The 22,754-nt window shown below is 50.4% G+C and overlaps 1 protein-coding gene across 1 annotated transcript in view; it reads right to left on the bottom strand.

Moving 5' to 3' along the window:
• The window catches only part of dpy (dumpy), a 114,492-nt gene that overhangs the window by 18,970 nt on the left and 72,768 nt on the right, over nucleotides 1-22,754 (bottom strand). The window contains exons 35-66 of the mRNA XM_064679377.1: nucleotides 19,538-22,729; nucleotides 17,205-17,531; nucleotides 16,833-17,150; nucleotides 16,428-16,769; nucleotides 16,073-16,369; nucleotides 15,704-16,012; nucleotides 15,002-15,646; nucleotides 14,621-14,938; nucleotides 14,223-14,558; nucleotides 13,548-14,162; nucleotides 12,840-13,490; nucleotides 12,468-12,779; nucleotides 12,064-12,402; nucleotides 11,695-12,003; nucleotides 10,676-11,626; nucleotides 10,297-10,608; nucleotides 9,898-10,239; nucleotides 9,544-9,843; nucleotides 8,529-9,479; nucleotides 8,105-8,422; nucleotides 7,708-8,040; nucleotides 7,332-7,646; nucleotides 6,968-7,273; nucleotides 6,265-6,909; nucleotides 5,896-6,207; nucleotides 5,505-5,834; nucleotides 4,178-5,443; nucleotides 3,801-4,115; nucleotides 2,145-3,740; nucleotides 1,766-2,080; nucleotides 1,049-1,693; nucleotides 20-988 (exon numbers count right to left, since the gene is read on the bottom strand). Coding sequence (XP_064535447.1) covers nucleotides 20-988; nucleotides 1,049-1,693; nucleotides 1,766-2,080; nucleotides 2,145-3,740; nucleotides 3,801-4,115; nucleotides 4,178-5,443; nucleotides 5,505-5,834; nucleotides 5,896-6,207; nucleotides 6,265-6,909; nucleotides 6,968-7,273; nucleotides 7,332-7,646; nucleotides 7,708-8,040; nucleotides 8,105-8,422; nucleotides 8,529-9,479; nucleotides 9,544-9,843; nucleotides 9,898-10,239; nucleotides 10,297-10,608; nucleotides 10,676-11,626; nucleotides 11,695-12,003; nucleotides 12,064-12,402; nucleotides 12,468-12,779; nucleotides 12,840-13,490; nucleotides 13,548-14,162; nucleotides 14,223-14,558; nucleotides 14,621-14,938; nucleotides 15,002-15,646; nucleotides 15,704-16,012; nucleotides 16,073-16,369; nucleotides 16,428-16,769; nucleotides 16,833-17,150; nucleotides 17,205-17,531; nucleotides 19,538-22,729 — 18,831 coding nt within the window. The remainder of the gene's footprint in view (nucleotides 1-19; nucleotides 989-1,048; nucleotides 1,694-1,765; nucleotides 2,081-2,144; nucleotides 3,741-3,800; nucleotides 4,116-4,177; nucleotides 5,444-5,504; nucleotides 5,835-5,895; nucleotides 6,208-6,264; nucleotides 6,910-6,967; nucleotides 7,274-7,331; nucleotides 7,647-7,707; nucleotides 8,041-8,104; nucleotides 8,423-8,528; nucleotides 9,480-9,543; nucleotides 9,844-9,897; nucleotides 10,240-10,296; nucleotides 10,609-10,675; nucleotides 11,627-11,694; nucleotides 12,004-12,063; nucleotides 12,403-12,467; nucleotides 12,780-12,839; nucleotides 13,491-13,547; nucleotides 14,163-14,222; nucleotides 14,559-14,620; nucleotides 14,939-15,001; nucleotides 15,647-15,703; nucleotides 16,013-16,072; nucleotides 16,370-16,427; nucleotides 16,770-16,832; nucleotides 17,151-17,204; nucleotides 17,532-19,537; nucleotides 22,730-22,754) is intronic.

The following is a 22,754-nucleotide window of genomic DNA, read 5'->3' as shown; positions in this document are numbered from 1 at the left end:
GGCTGGGAAGAATGCTTACGTTCTGACTGGTGCAGCCTGCAATGGCGATAGGGATCGCCAATGTGGCCGGGATAACAGCTGCATATGGGAACATGGTTGACGACTTGGCATTGGGCGTTGGGTGCACAGCTGCCAGGACAGGGATCACGGCAATATTGATTAAGGCACGCCAAATGGCTCGAGCAATCGGAGTTAAGGACACATTCGGGTCGGCAGCCTTCATAAGGATTGCCATAGTAGTTGGGCAAGCACTGGCAGGAGCCAACTCTACCTTGTTGCCTGCAGACGGCATTGCCGCCGCAGGGACTAGGTGCACATGGATTAATTTGATCCCGCTCGAGTATCGGGCGCGGATAACACTTAGTGAATGGATCTCCAATATAATCAGCTATGCAAACGCAGGATGGCACATGACTGATCACCTGGCAGATGGCGGCCTGGCCGCACACACCAGGACAAGGATCGCGACACTTTTGTCCAATACAGGCCAATTGGTTGGAGCATTCTGATGAAGTAATACATTCAGGCCGGCAGTTTGGCGGAGTTCCAATGTAGTTTTCCAGGCACTTGCACTGCGCTTGGCTGCCATCTGGTGTGGAAGTGCACTGTGCATTGGCACCGCACGGTGAGGGCTGGCAGGGATTGACTGGATCACGTTGCAATATTTGAGGCGGTGGTAGAAGTTGGCACAACGCATATGCATTTCCGGTGTAGCCAGGCGGGCAGCTGCAATGTGGTGTGTGACGTATAACCTGACAGAGCGATTGTTGGCCGCAGGCGCCAGGGCAGGGATCGCGGCAGTGCTGATTCTGGCAGGCTAAATGGGGCGCACAGTCTGAGTTGATGCTGCATTCCGGTCGACAAAGCGGTGGTGTGCCAAAGAAGCCGGCCAGGCAGGAACATACTGCCTGATCATTTGTCACAAGGCACTGAGCATTGCTTCCACAGGGTGTTGGATGGCATGGGTTAATGGGCACGATGGGATCAGCTAAATTTTTGGGTATACAATTAAGTATTGTAAATTTTGAGGTATTATAGCAAAACCTACGTTGTAATAAAGCACACTGTACAAATGCATTGCCGGATGTGCCCGGGGGACAGTGGCACATGGGCACATGGTTGCGAACCTCGCAAATAGCGCCCACGCCACATGCGCCCGGACAGGGATCAACACATTTACTGCGCTGGCAAGCCTTGTCGCGTGCGCAATCCGTGTTAAGCACACATTCGGGTCGGCAGCCAATGTAGGGATTGCCATGGAACTCAGCAATACAAGTGCATTGCCCATTGTTGCAAATAGCATTTGAGCCACATGGCGAGGGATTGCAAGCATCGCGTGGTGGTGGGTCATTTGGTGGTGGTATTGGAGCGCAATTAACGAAGGGATTCCCTCCATAGCCCACGGGACAACTGCAAATGGGCGTATGATTGATGGCGTTACATCGTGCTAAAATACCACAGGAACCAGGACAGGGATCGCGACACTTTTCACCTATACAGGCCAAGTGAGAAGCGCAATCGGAGTTTATTACACACTCCGGTTGACAGTTGGGCGGAGCACCATAGTAACCAGACAGACAGCGACACACGGCTTGACCACTTTGAGCATGACACTGTCCAAAAGTGCCGCAGGGTGACGGAACACAGGGATCATGGATTGTATCCTTTGGATAGTCGTAGCTGATGACGTGTGCTAAAAATATTGTTGTGTAAAGTTGGGTTAAGATAGTTGTAAGACAAATTCACACTGGCGGCAGGATCTTACTTATTGTTCGACAACCACTGAAGGCATCACCCGTAAAACCTGGCAAACAGCTGCAGTGGGGACTGTGATTAATCGGATGACACGCGGCATTGCGGCCACAGACTCCTGGACAGGGATCAACACAATGGTGATTTTTGCAGGCTTTGTCAAGAGAGCACTCGCTGGAGATGGTACATTCGGGTCGACAAGCTGGTGGAGTGCCTATAAAGTCTGGCAGGCAGCTGCAAACCGCCTGTTGATTCGCTTCGTGGCATTGGGAGTTAGATCCGCAGGGTGAGGGCTGGCAGGGATGCATCGGAGCAGGTTCATGCAGGGCTATTAGTAAAAACGCCGGGTAAATACGAAAGAGTGGAAGGTATGCCATTTTTGAGTTGCTTACGTTCGGGTATGACATTGCAGTAGCTATAGGGATTACCCTCATAGCCATTGAGGCAATTGCAATGCGGCAGATGATGGCGCACATGGCATATGGCATTGGGACCGCAGATACCCGCGCATGGATCGCGGCAGTGTTGATTGACACAGGCCAAATTGCTTGGGCAATCTGAATTCAAAATACATTCTGGTCGGCAGCCGTCGTAGGGATTGCCAAAGAATTCAGGCAGGCACTCACAGGCGCCAGCGCCATTCAATTCGCTACAGATCGCATTTGAGCCACAAGGACTTGGTACACAGGGCGTAAGTGATTCAATAACATCACGCTGCACAGCGCAATTGATGAAGGGATTGCCACTGTACCCGCTGAAGCAAACGCACATGGGGGTATGGTTGATGACGTAGCATTCGGCGTTGTTGCCACACACGCCCGGACAAGGATTATGGCATTTTTGGTTAAAGCATGCCAGATTTGTAGGGCAGTCAGCGTTGCTAACGCATTCAGGTCGACAGTTGGGCGGTATTCCCATGAACCCAACAAGGCAGTTGCATTGGGCATTGTTTCCAACGTTGCGGCATTCAGAATTCGGTCCACAAGGCGATGGCTTGCAGGGATCAAGCACATCGTGTGTTATAGGTGGTGGCGGCTGTGGATGGCATACAATGAAGGGATTCCCCGTGAAGGAGCTAATGCAACGACAGTTCGGGCTGTGATTAAGTACTCGGCACTCAGCGTTCTGACCGCAGGCACCCGGACAAGGATCGTTGCAACGCTGCTGCAGACAAGCCAAGTGTAGTGGACACTCTGCATTGCTAATACATTCCGGACGACATGATGGTGGCACACCCACAAATTGTGGCAGGCAGGAGCAGACAGCTTGTCCATTGATGCTGCGACACTGTGCATTGGGTCCGCAAGGTGATGGTTGACAGGGATCGGAAACAACACGTGGAGGTGGCGGAGGCAATGGCAAGCATTGTACAAAAGCATTGCCCGTCATTTCAGCTGGGCAGTGGCACAAGGCCACATGGTTGTGTACCTCACATATTGCGTTCGAGCCGCATGTGCCTGGGCAGGGATCAATGCATTTTTGGCGCACGCAGGCGAGATTCTGGGCACACTCCGTGCTCAATATGCATTCCGGACGACAGCCAACCGATGGGTTCCCATGGAATTCGGCTAGACAGCTGCACTGTCCCTGGCTACAAACAGTATTGGGACCACACCTTACATGGAGGCATGGATCGTCATTCAGTACAGGTGGTCGTGGTGCTGTTGGTGCTTGACACGACGCAAACGGATTGCCAGTTAATCCGGGTACACACTGACAAACGGGGATATGATTTATGACCAGGCACTGAGCATTAAAGCCGCAGGCGCCTGGACAAGGATCACGGCAGCGCTGGTTTTGACAGGCCAGGTGAGCTGGGCAGTCGGCATTGATACTACACTCGGGTCGACAGTTAGGTGGGCTGCCAAAATAGTTGGGTAAGCAACTGCAAATAGCAGTGCCATGAGTATCGTGACACTCAGCATATTGACCACACGGCGATGGAACACAAGGATTCGTATATGTATTCAACTGGACAATAGATGGGGCTGTAAACAAGGTAAGAAAATATGATTTGGAGCTTATATCGACCACAGGGTAGCTCTTACGTGGTGCAGGGTAGCAGCGCGTGAAAGCATCCCCCTGGAAGTTTGGACGGCAGCTGCAAATGGGCGCATGGTGGTAAACACGACAGTCGGCATTGGTGCCACAGACGCCAGGACATGGATCTCGACACTTTTGATTAATGCAGGCCTTATCTGAAACACACTCGCCACTGGTCACACATTCAGGTCGACAGTTGGGCGGTGTGCCCACATACTCCGGCAAACAGGAGCAGACAGCCTGGTCGTTCTTCTCGCGGCACTGGGAGTTGGGGCCACAGGGTGAGGGCTGACAGGGATTTACATACTCTTTCACAATTGCTAAAGGACAATAGGGCTTGTTTAGGATTTTTATATGGGATTTCTGTTAGCTTTACACTTACGTTTCTCGGGCAGCTGACAGTATCGATAGGGATCACCAACGAATGAGTTTAGACAATGGCATGTGGGTAGGTGGTTAAGAACGCGACAAGCAGCATTTAGACCGCACACACCCGGGCAAGGATCGTGACATTTCAACTGCTGACAGGATTTGTCTGACGGACAGTCGCTATTGGAGACGCACTCAGGTCGACAAGCTTCATAAGGATTGCCATAGTAGTCGGGTAGGCATTGACAGGTGCCTGCATTGCCCTCCTGACGGCATTGCGCATTCGCACCACATGGATTTGGATAACAGGGCTGCATATTTTCCTCTTTTTGATTAATAGGCGCTTGGTGGCAGTTGGTGAAAGGATCGCCTGTATACCCAGGAGCACAATAGCACATGGCCACATGGCTAAGTACATGACAAACGGCATTGACAGCACAAGCACCCGCGCAGGGATCCACACATTTTTGATTAACACACGCTTTATCAAAGCTGCACTCCGAGTTGGTGACGCATTCCGGTCGACAATTGGGCGGTGTTCCAATGTAATTGGTTAGACAGCTGCATTGAGCTTGGTCACCCACAGCTCGACATTCGGCGTAGGGTCCACATGGCGAGGGTTGACAAGCGTGCTTTACAGGAATGACATCTCTCTGCGGTGGGGTAGGCAAACAGCCAAGGAAGGGATTGCCAATGTGTCGTGATGGACAACTGCATATAGGTGCATGGTTGACCACATGGCAAAGTGCATTGTATCCACAGGTGCCTGGACAGGGATCGATGCATTTTTGCTGCTGGCACGCCAGACTAGGGAGGCAATCCGAGTTGCGAGTACATTCCGGACGACAGCTGGGTGGGCTACCCACATAATCTTCAATGCAGGAGCAAACGGCGTTACCATTCAGCTCACGACAGCGACTGTTGGGACCACATGGTGAAGGTGCACAAGGATTTGTAGGTGGCAGGGACTGCTTCGGCGGTGTTTCACACTGAATGAATGCATTGCCTATCATGCCTGTTGGACAGCGGCACATGGCAATGTGATTAAGTACATCACATATGGCGTTAGGAGCACAGGTTCCTGGACAGGGATTGGTGCACTTATTGCGGATACACGCACGATCACGAGGGCAGTCGGTGTTAAGCACGCATTCTGGACGGCAGCCCACATATGGGTCACCTTGGTATTCGGCTATACACGTGCAAACACCATTTTGACACTGGGCATTGGATCCACAGGGTGAGGGATTGCAGGGATCGTCGGCTACAATGGGCTTGGCTATGGATAAGATATCAAAATGGATGAAAGTAAACCCAAACATTTGTGTTGTTTTTCTTACGTGGTTCAGGATGGCAGGATGTAAATGGATCCCCTACATAACTGACGGGACATTGACAGCTGGGCACGTGGTTGCGCACAGTGCAGATCGCATTGTAGGCACAGGAACCAGAGCAAGGATCAACGCAGCGCTGGTTTATGCATGCCAGGCTGGGTAGACACTCGGCACTCTGTGTGCATTCGGGTCGGCAACTCGGCGGTACCCCAAAATAACCAGACAGGCAGCTACATATGGCCTGACCATTTAACTGGCGACATTGAGCATTAGCTCCACATGGAGACGGCTGACAGGGATCACGTACAGGTTCATATAGCAGCTGGGTGGGTGGTGCTAAATTTACGGTATAATTGGGTCAGTAGATGTGGCACAGATCATAGACCAGGTGACTTACGAGGTGCAGGATAGCATCGCGTGAATGGATCTCCGGTATATCCTGACTGGCAAGCGCACAGCGGAGCATGATTTGTGGCATGACATAGCGCATTGCTGCCGCAAGCGCCAGGACAAGGATCAATGCACTTGTGCTGCACACAGGCCCTGTCAAAGTTACATTCTGATGACAGCGTACACTCAGGACGACAACCAGGAGGAGTGCCCACGTACTCGGGCAAGCATGAGCAAACAGCCTGTTCATTAAGCTCTTTGCACTGACTATTAGGACCGCAGGGTGATGGATGGCAGGGATTAACATACTCGCGAACGGCTGGAAAAAATTAAATGTGTCCAATAAGGGCGGAAAGCAAAGCCAAGAGATGCTTACGTTTCTCTTCAAGGCTGCAGTAGCGATAGGGGTCACCCACATAGCCGTTAAGGCAATTGCAAGTTGGCAAATGATTTCTCACATAACACTCGGCGTTGTGGCCACAGCTGCCAGGGCAAGGATCGCGGCACTTCTGATTAACACAGGCTCTATTAGATGGACAGTCTGAATCAAGCACACATTCGGGGCGACAGCCTTCATAGGGATTGCCATAGTACTCGGGTAGGCATTGGCAGGATCCAATGCCATTTCGTTGATGGCACTCGGCAAAAGTGCCGCAGGGATTGGGATTGCAAGGCTGTATTATCTCAGGTGGCTCATGTTGAATTGGTAAGCAGAGGACGAAAGGATCACCGCTATAGCCTTGCTGACAGTAGCACATGGCGCTGTGACTAAGCACATGGCATACAGCACCGATACCGCAAAGGCCTGGACAAGGATCCTTGCAACGATTGTTTCTGCAAATCCGGGATGAAGCGCAATCAGAGTTGGACAAGCACTCGGGTCGGCAGTTTGGTGGAGTTCCAAAGAAGGTCTCAAGACACGAACAGGATGGTATATCCCCATTACGGTGGCACTCACTGTTAGGACCGCAAGGGGACGGTTGGCATGGATTCCGGGTCACAATATCCCGCAGTGGTTCGACTGTAGTTTTGACAGTTGCATCAATTAAGTTGAATTATGTGGAAGTTTGAGAACTTACTAATTATATGGCACTGCACAAACGGATTACCCGTATAGCCAGGCTGACAGATACAGAAGGGACTGTGACTGACCACCCTGCATTCGGCGTATGCCCCACAGGCGCCTGGACAGGGATCAACGCAATGTTGATTCTGGCAAGCACGACTGGGGGCACAGTCATAATTGGTGGTGCACTCGGGTCGACAAAACGGTGGTACGCCATAATAATTTTGTAGACAGCTGCAGATGGCCTGACCTTGCCGTTCGCGGCATTCAGCGTTTGCACCACAGGGCGATGGTTGGCAGGGATTCTGATAGACGGCCACTGAAGAGCGGTTTCAGTAGATTAGTTATTTGTCTCAAGGGTGGAATTTTAAACCTACTTTGTACGGGACTGCATTGAATAAATGCATTGCCAGTCATGCCCACCGGACAGTGGCACATGGCAATGTGATTGAAAACCTCGCAAGTGGCTCCGGCGCCACATGTGCCCGGGCAGGGATCAACACATTTTTGCTGTACACAAGCTCGATTTCGAGGGCATTCAGAGCTGAGGACGCATTCTGGACGACAAGCGATGTAGGGGTCGCCCTGATATTCGGCAATGCACGTGCATTGGCCGTCTCCCGAACAGACTGCATTGCTGCCACAGGGACTGGGATTGCAAGGATCTCTGGGTTCTTCATAGACTCGTGGCGCTGTATAAATTTTAGAAGTGTTGATATACGGAAGGTCGATAGCTTTCACCCAATTGCTTACGTGGTGCAGGCTGGCAAGCCACAAAGGCATCCCCCACGTAGCCGTGTTGACAAACACAGCTAGGCGTATGATTGATCACACGACACTCAGTGAACTGCCCGCAGGCTCCAGGGCAGGGATCAAGACAGCGTTCGCCAATGCAAGCCAGATGACTGGCGCAATCAGCATTGATGGTACACTCAGGTCGACAATGCGGCGGTGAGCCGTAATAATTGGTCTGGCAGGAACAAATAGCTTGTTCATGATGACTACGACATATAGCGTACAGGCCACAAGGTGAGGGTTCGCAGGGATCCCTATAGGGCGCCACATCTCGAAGCGGCGGTGGTGGAGCTAATATTTCGACAAAATCGTGTTACGTAGACTGTTTATAGATATTTGCCGACAGTTTTCTTACGTGTTGGTCGGGGTAGGCAGCGCACGAAAGGATCGCCCATCAGGCCTGCAGGACACATGCAAACGGGACTGTGATTGTGCACCTGACAAATCGCTTGATGGCCGCAAACACCCGGACATGGATCAACGCACTTGCGATTAATGCATGCCCTGTTGGCTTGGCACTCAGCGTTCGAGGTACACTCAGGTCGACAATTGGGTGGCGCTCCCTTAAATTCGGGAAGACAGGAGCAGACCGCTTGACCCTGCACCTCCCGACATTGGGCATTCGAGCCACAGGGCGAGGGCAGACATGGATTAACATACTCTTGAACAAGTGCTAGAGTTATGGTTAGGCAAATAGATAATACGCTTGGAATTAGTAACTACAACAGCTACGTCAAGTTAGTTAAACGACTCTACTTAATAGATTGGAACTAGCTTACGTGCTGCAGGCTGGTTACAGTAGCGATATGGATCTCCAACATATCCCGCGACGCAGGAGCACATCGGCGTATGATTGACGACATTGCATTCGGCATTCTGTCCACAGCTACCTGGACAAGGATCGCGACACTTTTGCTGCTGACAGGCAAGATTCGATGGGCAGTCCGAATTAAGAATACACTCTGGTCGGCAACCCTCATAGGGGTTACCGAAGAAATCGGTCAGGCATTGACATGCTCCGGCACCATTGCGCTGTATGCACTCGGCGTTGGCCCCGCATGGCGATGGTTGGCAAGGATTAATAATCTCCGCATCCTTTTCAATTGGCTGACACTGTGTAAATGGATCCCCCGTCAGTCCAGCGTCACAAACACACATAGCTGTATGTGAGACAACGCGGCAAAGAGCGTTGGCGCCACAAAGGCCGGGACAAGGATCGCGACACTTTTGATTAATACACGCATGATTGCTAGGACACTCGGAATTCACGACACATTCCGGTTTGCAGTAAGGTGGCGACCCCACAAAGTCTGCAAGACACGAACAGGATGGCGTCTCCCCAATGGCGCGGCACTCAGCGTTGGCTCCACAAGGTGATGGACGACAAGGATCTTCGGACACAATGTCACGCTGTGGTGGGTCGATAATTACCTGGCAGCCCACAAATGGGTTGCCTGTATAGTGTGGAAAGCAGGTGCAGAACGGATTGTGATTGACTACACTACACTTCGCACTGCGACCACAGGCGCCGGGGCAGGGATCGACACACTTTTGATTCACACAGGCAAGCTGAGCGGAACACTCCGAGTTGCTGGTGCATTCTGGACGACATAATGGTGGTGTGCCTACATAGCCGGGCACACAGGAACAGACGGCCTGTTTATTGGCCTCTCGACATTGCGAATTCGGTCCGCATGGCGAAGGCTGGCAGGGCTGTATAACGTCAGCTGCTGTCAAGTGAAAGATTCAGAATGGTCATTCCAATTGGTCACTTTAGCATTGTTTCATATTTACGTTGTATAGGCTGACACTGCACGAATGCGTTGCCTGCATAGCCTTCGGGGCATGTACACATCGGTATGTGATTAAGCACGGTACACAAGGCGTTGGGTGCACATGTGCCTGGGCAGGGATCGAAACACTTGTGCAGAGCGCAAGCGCGATCTCGCGGGCAGTCCAAGCTAGTAAGACATTCGGGACGACAACCGCTGTAGGGATCACCTTGGTACTCAGGTAGACAGGTACAGATGCCAGCATTGCATATGGCATTCGGACCACACGGCGATGGATTGCAAGGATCGTCGGCTTCCACAGCTATAGTGCAAGAGATTATGCTACTGTTGGCATTGTTTTTAGTACTGAGCTTACGTTTTGGTGGTGGTTCCGGCTGACAATGGCTAAATGGATCGCCGGTATAACCTGCTGGGCATGTGCAGCTGGGTGTGTGATTGATGACATTGCAAATGGCACCAAAGCCGCAGGAACCAGGGCAGGGATCCCGACATTTTTCATTTATGCAGGCCTGACTGCTGGGACAGTCTGAGTTAATACGACACTCGGGACGGCAGTTGGGTGGCACGCCCAGATAACCATTTAAGCAAGAGCAAGATGGGGCCTCGCCATGTGGACGGCACTCGGAGTACGGACCGCAAGGTGAAGGTACACAAGGATCAATCGGTTGCTGCTGCACAATTGCTGTAGGCGGCGCGGCTTTACCCAGATCGGAATGGTTAAAATGATGTATTAGGAGACAAGTGAAGCACTTACGAGGTATAGGTAAGCAGCGATAGAAGGCATCGCCAGTATAACCGTTCCGACACGAACAAATAGGACTATGGTTGACCACTCGACATAGGGCATGCTCGCCGCAAGTACCTGGGCAGGGATCTACACACTTTTTGGCTACACACGCCTTGTCCACCACACACTCCGATGATATGGTGCATTCGGGTCGGCAGACTGGTGGTGCACCCACATACTCGGGCAGGCAAGAGCAAACAGCCTGCTCATTGCTTTCCCGGCACTGGGAGTTGGGGCCGCAGGGTGAGGGCTGGCAGGGATTCACATATTGCTTGATGGCTATAAAGGAAAGCAATAGACATCGATGTCTATATTGTTTCAATTGCTGATGTTTGAGTGGCCTTACGTTGACGATCCTGTTGACACAGACGATATGGGTCACCGCTGTAGCCAGTTAAACAGCTGCAGCTGGGCACATGGTTGAGCACATTGCATACTGCATTGGGGCCACAGGTACCGGGGCAGGGATCTTGACACTTCTGTTGTTGGCAGGCAAGGTTGGAGGGACAATCGGAGTCGAGCACACATTCCGGTCGGCATCCTTCGTAGGGATTTCCGAAAAATCCCTCAAGACACTGACATGAGCCAGCATCCTGTCGTGATGTGCAACGAGCATTTATTCCACAAGGACTAGGGTTGCATGGGTCCAACTGATCCAACTGCTGAATTCTCTTCTCCACACACTGCACGAAGGGATCACCCTCCAGGTGGTCGGGACAGAAACAGCTCGGAGTATGTGATAGCACGCGGCACACAGCTGCTTGTCCACACAGGCCAGGACATGGATCCCGACACTTCTGTTTTATGCAAGCCTGATGCGCTGGACACTCTGAACTAGTCACACACTCTGGACGGCAGTTGGGCGGTGTACCGCTATAGTCGGGCAAGCAAGTACATGAGGGTGTCTCGTTTATCTCGCGGCATTCGGCATAAGGTCCACAGGGTGAAGGTTGGCAGGCTTGCCGCGGTGGCGGCGCTGGGGCCTCGATGATCGGTTGACAGCTAACAAACGGATTGCCATTATAGTGATCCAGGCAACGACAGAATGGACTGTGGTTCGTCACATGGCATTGAGCATTGCGGCCGCAGACACCAGGACATGGATCACTGCACTTTTGATTGAGACACGCCAAATTCAAGGGGCATTCCGAGTTCGATGTGCATTCGGGTCGACAGAATGGTGGACTGCCGATGAAAGGCGTAATGCAAGAGCAGATGGCTTGTTGATTTATCACTCTACACTGAGAATTTGGACCACAAGGCGATGGCTGACATGGATTCTGCACGACGTCGAGTTCTGCAAAAGGTCAAACACGGTATAGTCGAACTGGAAACAGGTACAACCGTATATTGCTGATGGCTTACGTTTCACAGGGTTGCACGCTACAAAAGCATTGCCTTCCATGCCATCATTACAGCGGCAGTTGGGTATGTGGTTGAGCACTTCGCAAATGGCAGTAGACGCACAAGTGCCAGGACAAGGATCAACACACTTATGACGCACACAAGCGAGATTGTGGGCACAATCCGTGTGAAGAACACATTCCGGACGACAGCCGACGAAAGGATCTCCGTGGTATTCATATATGCAGGTGCATTGACCGTTATGGCACTGAGCATTAGCACCACATGGCGAGGGATTGCATGGGTCTTGAGGTGCAGGCGGGGTTTCAACTATTAGGTAAACTAAGGATAAGTTTTTGCTATTGAGTTCGATCTAAGAATAGTTCTTACTTTTTTGAGGCGGCTCTGGATTGCAAACAATAAATGGATCACCAGTATAACCCACTAAACAACTACAAATTGGAGTGTGGTTGATTACATTGCACTGTGTGTTAAGCCCGCAGGAGCCGGGGCAGGGATCGCGACACTTTTGATTGATGCACGCCTGATGACTCGGACATTCAGCATTGATGGAACACTCGGGTCGGCAGCTAGGTGGGGTGCCCAGATAATTGGGCAGGCAGGAACACGATGGTGTCCCATAAATGTCACGACATTGCGAATTGGCACCACAAGGTGAGGGGACACAAGGATCAAGAGGCTCACGTTCAATTGCCACAACTGATGGAGCTAAAAATATCATTTAATAGTCAGTCAGACTTCCATTACGACTTAATTTAAATTCATTGGCTTACGCGGGATTTTATAGCAACGAGTAAAGGCATCGCCAGTAAATCCATTTAGGCAGGTGCAGATGGGACTGTGGTTTCGAACACGGCACTCAGCCTGTTGGCCACAGACATTGGGGCACGGGTCATCGCATTTGCGATTAATACAAGCCTTATCAGCTGCGCATTCGGAGCTAGTAGTGCATTCAGGCCGACAGGCGGGTGGACTGCCAATAAATTCCGTTAGACAGGAGCAGACCGCTTGCGTGTTAACTTCGCGGCAACGCGAATTGGGACCGCAGGGTGATGGTTGACAGGGATTCACATAGACAGGTTCGGCTATAAGAAATGTTGTGTAAGCATTTGGCTCCAAATTTTTGGTCATCAGGACAGTCTTACGTGGTTCGTTTTCTACAATACGGCAGGAACTATAGGGATCGCCAGTATACCCGTTTAGACAATTGCAGGTGGCCAAGTGGTTAATAACTTGGCACTCGGCATTCTGGCCACATGTGCCTGGGCAGGGATCACGGCACTTTTGCTGCTGACAAACTCTATTTGATGGACAGTCTGAGTTGAGCACGCACTCCGGTCGGCAGCCCTCGTAGGGATTGCCAAAGTGTTCAGGTAGACACTGACAAGAGCCAGCACCGCCACGTTCCTCACACTTTGCATTGACGCCGCAAGGACTCGGATTGCAGGGCTGTATCTGCTCGACTGGTGCTTCCATAATGGGATTGCACTGGGAAAATGGATCACCAGTGAACCCGCTAACACACAGGCACATGGCCGTATGGCTGAAAACGCGACAATTCGCGTTAAGACCACAAAGTCCTGGACAAGGGTCTACGCATTTTTGATTGACGCAGGCCTGGTTGGTGGCGCACTCCGAGTTAGATATGCATTCTGGTCGGCAATTTGGTGGAGCACCCGAAAATTCGGGCAGGCAAGAACAAGATGGGGAATCACCTGAGACACGGCACTCAGAGTTGGGGCCACAGGGTGACGGTTGACACGGATTTTGTGGCGTAACATCACGTTGCGGAACTACTGTAAAGAGTTGTTTTTGTATCTCTGGCAAGTTGCTTAAATTTAGAAGTGGCTTACTAATCTGTTCACATCGCACAAAAGGATTGCCCGACATACCCGTGGGGCAACTGCAGAAGGGGCTGTGATTTACTATATTGCATAGAGCATTAAAGCCGCAGGTGCCGGGACAGGGATCACGACACTTCATGTTTTGGCAAGCTTGATTGGCCGCGCAATCCGAGTTGGTAACACATTCTGGTCGACATTGTGGCGGACTGCCGACATAGTCCACCAAGCAAGAGCAGACTGCGGTCTGTTGCACCACACGGCACTGGCTGTTGGGTCCACATGGTGAAGGTTGGCAGGGATTCTGTGGCGCTGGTGATGGTACAGGGCGGCATTCAAAGAATGCATTGCCTGACATTTGATCTGGACAGCGACAAATAGGCACATGGTTGTTGACCTCGCAAATCGCATTTATCCCACAGGTACCAGGGCAGGGATCGATGCACTTATTTCGTATGCAAGCACGATTATGTGGACAGTCTGTATTGAGAACACATTCCGGGCGACAGCCGACATTCGGATCACCTTGGTATTCGGCTATGCATGTGCATATACCACCGTTGCATTGGGTATTAGCACCACACGGTGATGGGTTGCATGGATCGTCCCTTATAGGTGGCAAAGTTGCTGCAAAACGGTGCAAAGTGTCATGTTGGAATGTTTTTGGGTATATAACTAAACACCTACGTTCTGGTGGCCTAAGATTGCAGGCAGTGAATGGATTACCAATGTAACCCTCGCTGCAGGCACAGAGCGGCGTATGGTTTATTACGCTACAAATGGCATTTAAGCCACATGCACCTGGACAGGGATCGCGACATTTCTGATTAATGCATGCCTGCTGGCTGGGACATTCCGAATTAATGATACATTCAGGACGACAATTGGGTGCCTGACCAATAAACGTTGCTAGGCAGGAACACGCTGGAACTCCATTAATATTGCGGCACTCAGAGTGCGGGCCGCAGGGTGTGGGCACGCAGGGATCACGCAACGGTTCACGTTGCACTTCAATTGGCGGCGCTGTAGGACACGAATAGACTTGGGTAGAGTTCGGCTAACGAGTAGTAGATAACTTGGCTTACGTGGAATTGGGAAGCATTTTGTAAAGGCATCGCCAGTGAAGCCACTGACACAAGTGCAGATAGGACTGTGGTTGCGTACTCGGCACATCGCATTGCTGCCGCAGGTGTTGGCCACGCAGGGATTGACACATTTCTGATTCAGACAGGCCTTGTCCACAGTGCATTCCGATGAGATTGTGCACTCGGGTCGGCAGGCAGGTGGGGCGCCAATGAACTGGGGCAGACACGAGCAGACGGCCTGCTCATTTGTAACGCGACATTGTGAGTTAGGACCACACGGCGTGGGCTCACACGGATTCGAGTATTCGTTACGTACAGCTAAAGCAAATATATATGTGCAACGGTTAAGAATGCCAATTGGACAAGTAGGAGATTGCTTACGTTCGACAGGACGTGTACAAAGTTGATACGGATCGCCTATGTAGCCGGGTAGACAATTGCAGGATGGCAGATGGTTAATAACCTGACAAGCGGCGTTTTGCCCACAGGTACCGGGGCAAGGATCCTGACACTTTTGCTGCAAGCAGGCACGATTCGATGCGCAATCAGAGTCTAGCATACACTCGGGTCGACAACCATCGTAGGGATTTCCAAAGTATTCCGGCAGACATTGGCAAGATCCAGCTCCGTCACGCTCGCGACAAATGGCATTTGCTCCACAGGGACTGGGGCTGCAGGGTGTACGCACTTCGATTTCGCGTTCAATTTCTGAGCTGCACTGCACGAAGGGATCGCCAATGAAACCTTGCTGGCAGATGCATTGCACCACATGGCTGACTACGCGACAGTCAGCATTCAAGCCACAGCGCCCTGGACAAGGATCAGCACACTTCTGGTTGATACAGGCCAGTTGACTGCTGCAGTCTGAGCTGGTGACACATTCTGGTCGGCAGTTCGGTGGACGTCCTATATAGGTTTCGAGACAGGAACAAGCGGGCGCATCGCCAATGGTACGACATTGAGCGTAGGGGCCACAGGGCGATGGCTGGCATGGATCAGTTGGCTGAATGTCACGTACAGGTTCAACTAAGGATGGCTTATTATAGAAGTGTTTTTCAAAGATTTCTTAGAAAATGCCCTTACTTTGGGGTTGACAACGTATGAAGGGATTGCCGGTGAAGCGGGTCGGACAGGTGCAGAAGGGACTGTGATTGACAACATCACAGTTGGCGCCCACCCCGCAAGTACCAGGACATGGGTCTCCACAATGCTGATTGAGACACGCTTGGGTAGGCGCACATTCGGCATTAGAGGTACATTCGGGCCTACAGGTGGGCGGTGCACCAATGTAGCTTGGCAAACAGGAGCACACAGCTTGCTGGTTGACTTCGCGGCACTGAGAGTTTGGACCACAGGGCGACGGCTGGCAAGGATTGGTGGTGATAACATTTTCTGTAGACAAATGTCGAATATTAGTAAGGAAGACAGAAATAGATCTCCACATCGACGTACTCGGAACGGGCGTGCATCGTATAAAGGCGCTGCCAGCGGTACCATCAGGGCACCTGCACATGGGTATGTGATTAATGACATCGCAAATGGCATTCTCGCCACAAGTGCCCGGGCATGGATTAGAGCATTTGTTGCGCAGACAGGCCTTGTCACGCGGACATTCAGAGTTAAGCACACATTCCGGACGGCAACCGGTATAGGGATCACCATGGAACTCGGGCAAACAATTACAGATACCGTCATTGCAATGGGCATTTGGACCACACGGCGAAGGTTGACAACGGTCAACATATTCGTCTAGAGATTATAACCAGTTAGAGATACTTGACCTTTGGTATTTGAATGGGAAACTCACTTAGCACGGGCTCTGGTGGTGCCAGACGACAACTGCTAAACGGATCACCTGTATAGCCTAAAGGACAAGTACATATCGGTGTGTGACTGATGACACTGCATTCCGCTCCAAAGCCGCAAGACCCAGGGCAGGGATCTATACACTTTTCGCGTATACACGCCATGTTCGAGGCGCACTCTGCACTAATAGTACACTCTGGTCGGCAGTTTGGCGGTGTGCCTATGTATCCTAGTAGACATGTGCAGGATGGAACGCCTTGTACATTGCGGCACTGGCTATTAAGGCCACAGGGCGTCGGCACACAAGGATCACGTTCAACACGGTCAATGGCCGGGGTGGGTGCTGAGTTGGGAAAATCAATATCGCTATGATATACTCTACTTGGAATAGGATTAGTTTGCTTACGTGGCAGCGTATAACAACGAGTAAAAGGATCGCCCGTAAAACCGCGACGACACAGACAAAGCGGACTGTGATTATGAACGCGGCACTCGGCATTGATGCCGCATGTGCCCGGACAAGGATCCTGACAGCGTTGATTCACGCATGCTTTTTCGGTGGGGCACTCAGTGCTCAGCACACACTCGGGTCGACAGCTCGGTGGTAAACCGATGTAAAGCTCGAGACAGGAGCAAACCGCTTGGCCATTTAGCTCGCGGCATTGGGAATTGGGACCACATGGTGAGGGACGACAGGGTTGAGTGGGTTCGGCGAGACGTATAGCTGTAAAGGGTATCTTGTAGTTGTTGTTCAGGTGCTGAGTTTGGTGGGGCTTACGTTGAACTGGTTCCACATGGCAGTAACGATACGGATCACCAGTGTAACCGCTGCGACATGTGCACGTTGGAAGGTGGTTCGTTACCCGGCAGTCGGCATTTGTGCCACAGGTGCCAGGGCAGGGATCGCGACACTGCTGCTGTTGACACGCCTTATTCGATGGACAGTCGGAATTACGTACGCATTCAGGTCGACACGACTGATAGGGATCGCCAAAGTAATCGGGAAGGCACTGACAAGAGCCAATACCATTGCGCTCACGACAGACGGCGTTCGATCCACAAGGATTTGGCTCGCAGGGTGTGACCTGTTCATTTACTATCCGTTCTGTTCTCGGGAAAGATTGTTGCAGAGAGAGAGAGAGGTTGGAAGAGAAGAGAGTTTTGGCAAAAACTTTAATAGTTGTTCCTTAGTATTTCAATTTTAGTACCAACGAACACACCTGGCAGTGTCTTTAGCTTAAGCATTTTGCAATTTATTAGTCCAATCGGGGTTTTGGTTTTTGGCGGTGGGATTAGAGCACGGATTAGGTGTTGGTTTTCTTCAATTAATATTTTTAAGTTTTCACTTAAAGTGCTTTCGGCGCGTTAAGTTTAGTTTTTAGTGTTGTTAAACGCTGTGCGTTGCGTATTGTGGTGCAGTGCGCAGTGTTCTTGTGCAGTGTTGCATAACGTAAAATGCATTTTTTGTTTTCATACGTGGCATGACGTAATTAAAACAAGTGTTTCGTGTCATCTTATATCAATCGATTTATTGCATTTGTTAATTAAATTAAATATTTGGCACTACAGAGTTATAGATCTAAGTACTAATTCGTAATATAACTAATTGCTAATAATCATTATGCGCTTATTAGTTTCATGTTGTTTTTGGAATTGTTTATAGTCCTTTGGCGAACCGTTGTTACAATTAAGGTAAAAAAGGCAAAACACTTTGGTCGATAGCAACGCAGTACTCAATTTGGGAGATTTTTTTTGGTATTTTTAGAGTTTCCAATTGGGGTTAGGGTACAAAATTCGGAGGTTAGGTTGCGGATTTTAACGATTTTGGGCCAAGCAAAATAAATAAGTAAAAGCATTTCATGGGTTCAAAATTGAATCGCACAACTGGATCAAAATATTACTTTCCAAAGCATTAAAACAACAAAGTCAAGGGTTAGGTCTGCTCAAGGCGGTCGACTGAGGCAGATATATATAAGGCAACAAAAAGGCGAGGCAAGTTTGCATATTGTATTCAGGCGTTAAGGGCGTTTAAAAGCAAATATAATAAATTTCAAAATATAATCTTAAATTAATTAAATACGTTGGCTACTGCCGCACACAAACACTTCTAAAGCCAGCAACAGTTCAGACAACTCGTACAGAACTGTGTAGATTTAAATTTGCATTTTGCTCAAGTGTTGATAAACAGGTGGAATACTTTGAATATTTTGAAAACACTTATTTTGCAATGCATTGTGCGTGTGTGTGCGATAGCCAAAAATTGTAATGTAAATTCGTGTAAATTTTTTGTGTACATATCTCAATAACTAAGCGCATAAGAACAAGTTGGGGGTGTGTGAAGTGATTCGGTGCACGTTGGGTGAAATACACATAAGTAGTGCTAAAACATATAAAAATCGAGACTGCTCGATGCATGAGCTAGAACTATTCCTTACATATCGTACGTCAATTTATAGAAGCTTAATATTAGAAATATATTTTCGCAGATCAATTGAAAATTTTAAGAGAAACAAAAATCAGACGAAGCTACATATGTTATCCATTTAATGCCTATTTTAGTTTGGTATTGATATTTGATATTCTTTAGATACCTCTTACTTCCTAAATTCTTTTGATCATATAGGCGGACAGAAATAAGGACTGACGGACAAATTATATTTATATTATGGGCTCTGTAAAATTCTTTTATTTTATTTAAACAAAAACTGTCAGTGTAATTCAAACAACTCCAAGTGCATCACTAAACATAACAAAAACACCATTGTAAATAATTCGAATGCGCATTTAACGAATGTGAAACTGATGGGTCGTATGGGTATAATATGTATCACTTGAGATCAGGGGAGATTTATAATAACAATATTTATATAATAAGATACGATTTGTTTTAAGAAGCACTGGGTGTCAGTTTCACATTCAGATTTCTCTATTAAGGCGTAAACAGTTGCGAATACATGTAATTGCAGTGATTCTTCAGTAAAGCTGTGACTATTAAGCGGATATACAAGTAGGTGGGCGATGGACGTCCATTAAAGCAACCAAAACCAAGCAAGTTTACGCCTTGACCTAACAACTATATTGTGTGTGTAATAAATGAAAACGGTTTCCTACCTTGTTCCGGTTGGCAGCCCGTGAAAGGATCTCCAGTGTAGCCCACATCGCATGTGCAAATGGGTTGATGATTGGCCACGTTGCAGCGGGCATTAAATCCGCAGGCGCCCACACAAGGGTCGGCACACTTCTGCCGTATACATGCTTTAGTGGGTGAACATTCTGGGTTGATGGTGCACTCGGGTCGGCAGTTGGGCGGAGTGCCAATAAATGTAGCTGCGCACGAGCAAGCTGGATTTCCATTCAGCTCTTTGCACTCCGAATTCGGTCCACATGGTGATGGTACGCAAGGATTGCTTGGACCCACTGGCGTGGGCTTGCGTTCTTCCTGGTAGCAGCGAGTGAATGGATCACCGGTATAGCCCGTATTGCAAGAGCAAGATGGATTATGATTAATCACTTGACAGCGCGCAAACTGACCGCAAGCTCCTGGACAGGGATCAACGCACTTCTTCTGTATGCAAGCTGTTTGCAGCGAACACTCTGAGCTAACAATGCACTCGGGCTTGCACGCTGGTGGTGAGCCCAACATGCCTGGCTGGCAGGCACAGACAGCACCCTGGGCGGAGACATGGCATAAGCTATTAGGTCCACACGGATTTGGTTGGCATGGATCCTTGGCCACAGGGGTCTCTTGGCGACAGTGGACAAATGGATCGCCCGTGTACCCTTGCAAACAGCTACATATAGGTATGTGATTTGAGACATCACATTGTGAGTTCTGGCCACAGGTGCCGGGGCATGGATCGACGCATTTCTTGTTCAGGCAAGCTTTGTTTGGTGAGCAATCGGTGCTGAGTGTGCATTCTGGACGACAGCCGCTATAGGGATCACCCTGGTATTCAGGCAGGCAGTTGCAAATTCCGTTGCGGCATTCGGCGTTGGCACCGCATAGCTGCAGGTCACATGGATCCTGTGATGTAATTTGTGGTTCCGTTGTTTTTTCAACAATCTCAACACATTGCACAAACGGATCGCCAGTAAAGCCACCGCGGCACGTGCATATAGCCAGATGATTTTGTATCCGGCACTCGGAGTTAATGCCGCAGGAGCCTTCACAGGGATTGCGGCACTTTTCTGCAATGCAGGCACGGTCTGAGGCGCAATCTGTGTTCACAATGCACTCTGGGCGGCAGTTTGGAGGTGCTCCAATGTAGTTTGGTAGACAGGAGCAGGATGCCTGGTCGCCGCGCACACGGCACTCCGAATAGAGGCCACAGGGTGAAGGCTGGCATGGATTCTTTTCCTTGGGGGTGTCCTTGGGCTCGGCAACTTCGGGTGCTGGATAACATCGAGCGAACGGATCACCAGTCATGTCTTGCGGACAACTGCAGATGGGATTGTGGTTGATCACCTCACACTTGGCATTGGTGCCGCAAGTGCCGGCGCACGGATTGGCGCAGCGGAACTTATGGCACGCCTTATTCTGTGGACACTCGGCATTTACTGTACACTCCGGTTTACAATTGGGCGGTGCGCCAATGAATGTCTCCAAACAGGAACATACGGCTAAGCCATTGGACAAACGGCACTTGCTGTTAGGGCCGCATGGCGAAGGGCTGCACGGGTCACCGACTGGTGCTGGTATCGTTGGTTCGACGCGTCGACAATTGGAGAACGGATCGCCAGTGTATCCATCGTTGCAAACGCAATTTGGCACATGGTTGAGCGCATAGCATTGAGCATTTGAACCGCAAATGCCGGGGCAGGGATCTTGACATTTATTCCTTATGCAAGCCTTATCCGTGGGACAGTCTGAGCTAAGCACGCACTCTGGACGACAGCCATCATAGGGATTGCCCTGATACTCGTCAATACACTTGCAGGCTGCGGCGCCATTGCGCTCGATGCATTCGGCATTGGCACCACATGGTGAAGGCTCACATGGCTTGGGCTGCTCCTCACGCTGCAACACGCACTGTACAAAAGCATTGCCGGCATAGCCAGGCGGGCATGAGCAGGAAACGGAGTGGCTGATAACGCGGCACTCGGAATTAGTGCCACAGGAGCCTGGACAGGGATCGCGACACTTGTTGTTTATGCAGGCCTGTGTGGAGGGGCAATCTGGATTGATGATGCATTCTACACGGCAGTTGGGGGGCGATCCAAAATACTCGGGCAGACATTGGCAAACAGGTCCCTTATCATCGGCTTTACATATTGAGTTGGGTCCGCAGGGGGATGGCACGCATGGATCGCTTGGAGGTTGCTCTTGATCTACGTCCTTTGGCGTGGGTATTTCAGTGCAGCCCTTGAACGGATCACCAGTTGTGCCCGGTGGACAGCCACATATGGGACTGTGATTGATAACCTCACAGCGTGCTTCAATGCCACATGCTCCAGCGCAGGGATCCACGCACTTCCGGTTGACACACGCTTGCACTGCTGAGCACTCGCTAGACACGACGCATTCAGGTCGGCATTGAGGTGGTGCTCCAATGAAGCCTTCCAGGCATGAGCAGACCGCATGTCCATTAACATCGCGACACTGACTATTAGCACCACAGGGTGAGGGCGAGCAGGCCTTGATCTCAGGCGTAGTTTCAATCGTTTTTGGACGGCAGTTGGTGAACGGATCACCCTCATAGCCTTGTTGGCAGGAGCAGACGGGTATGTGATTCATAACCTCGCAGACAGCATTATTGCCGCAGGTTCCTGGGCAGGGATCCGTGCATTTGTTGCGCATGCAAGCCTTATCCCGGGAACAATCCGCAGACAATGTGCATTCGGGGCGACAACCCTCGTAGGGATTACCTTGATAGTTGTTCTGACAGCGACACTCACCGCCGAAGCAGTCGGCATTCGGTCCGCAGGGGTTGGGACTGCATGGATCATCGGGTCGCGGTACAACCTTTACCTCTGGCAGCTTACTGCAGCGTACAAACGGATCACCAGTGAAGCCGTCTATGCAGTTGCAAATTGGCAGATGGTTAAGTACATGACATTTGGCCTCAAATCCACAGGAGCCGGGGCAAGGGTCGCGACACTTCTGATTGATGCACGCCTCAGTGGATCCACATTCCGAGTTCAGCACACACTCAGGTCGACAACGCGGTGGAGCGCCAATAAAGTCTGGCAGGCAAGAGCAGGCCGGACTACCGCCAGCAATTTGGCACTTAGAGTTAGGGCCGCAAGGTGACGGCACACAGGAAGGTTTAGGCGGTTCAGGTGTGGTCACATCGTGCGTAATCGCTGCAAAGGATCAATTGTTAGTTTT

This window comes from Drosophila montana, unplaced genomic scaffold (assembly GCF_035044405.1).
Source record: "Drosophila montana isolate Dmon_TW-CO22-7 unplaced genomic scaffold, ASM3504440v1 contig_1_1, whole genome shotgun sequence".
Classification (NCBI taxonomy): domain Eukaryota; kingdom Metazoa; phylum Arthropoda; class Insecta; order Diptera; family Drosophilidae; genus Drosophila; species Drosophila montana.
This window is presented reverse-complemented; position numbering and strand designations above follow the sequence as displayed.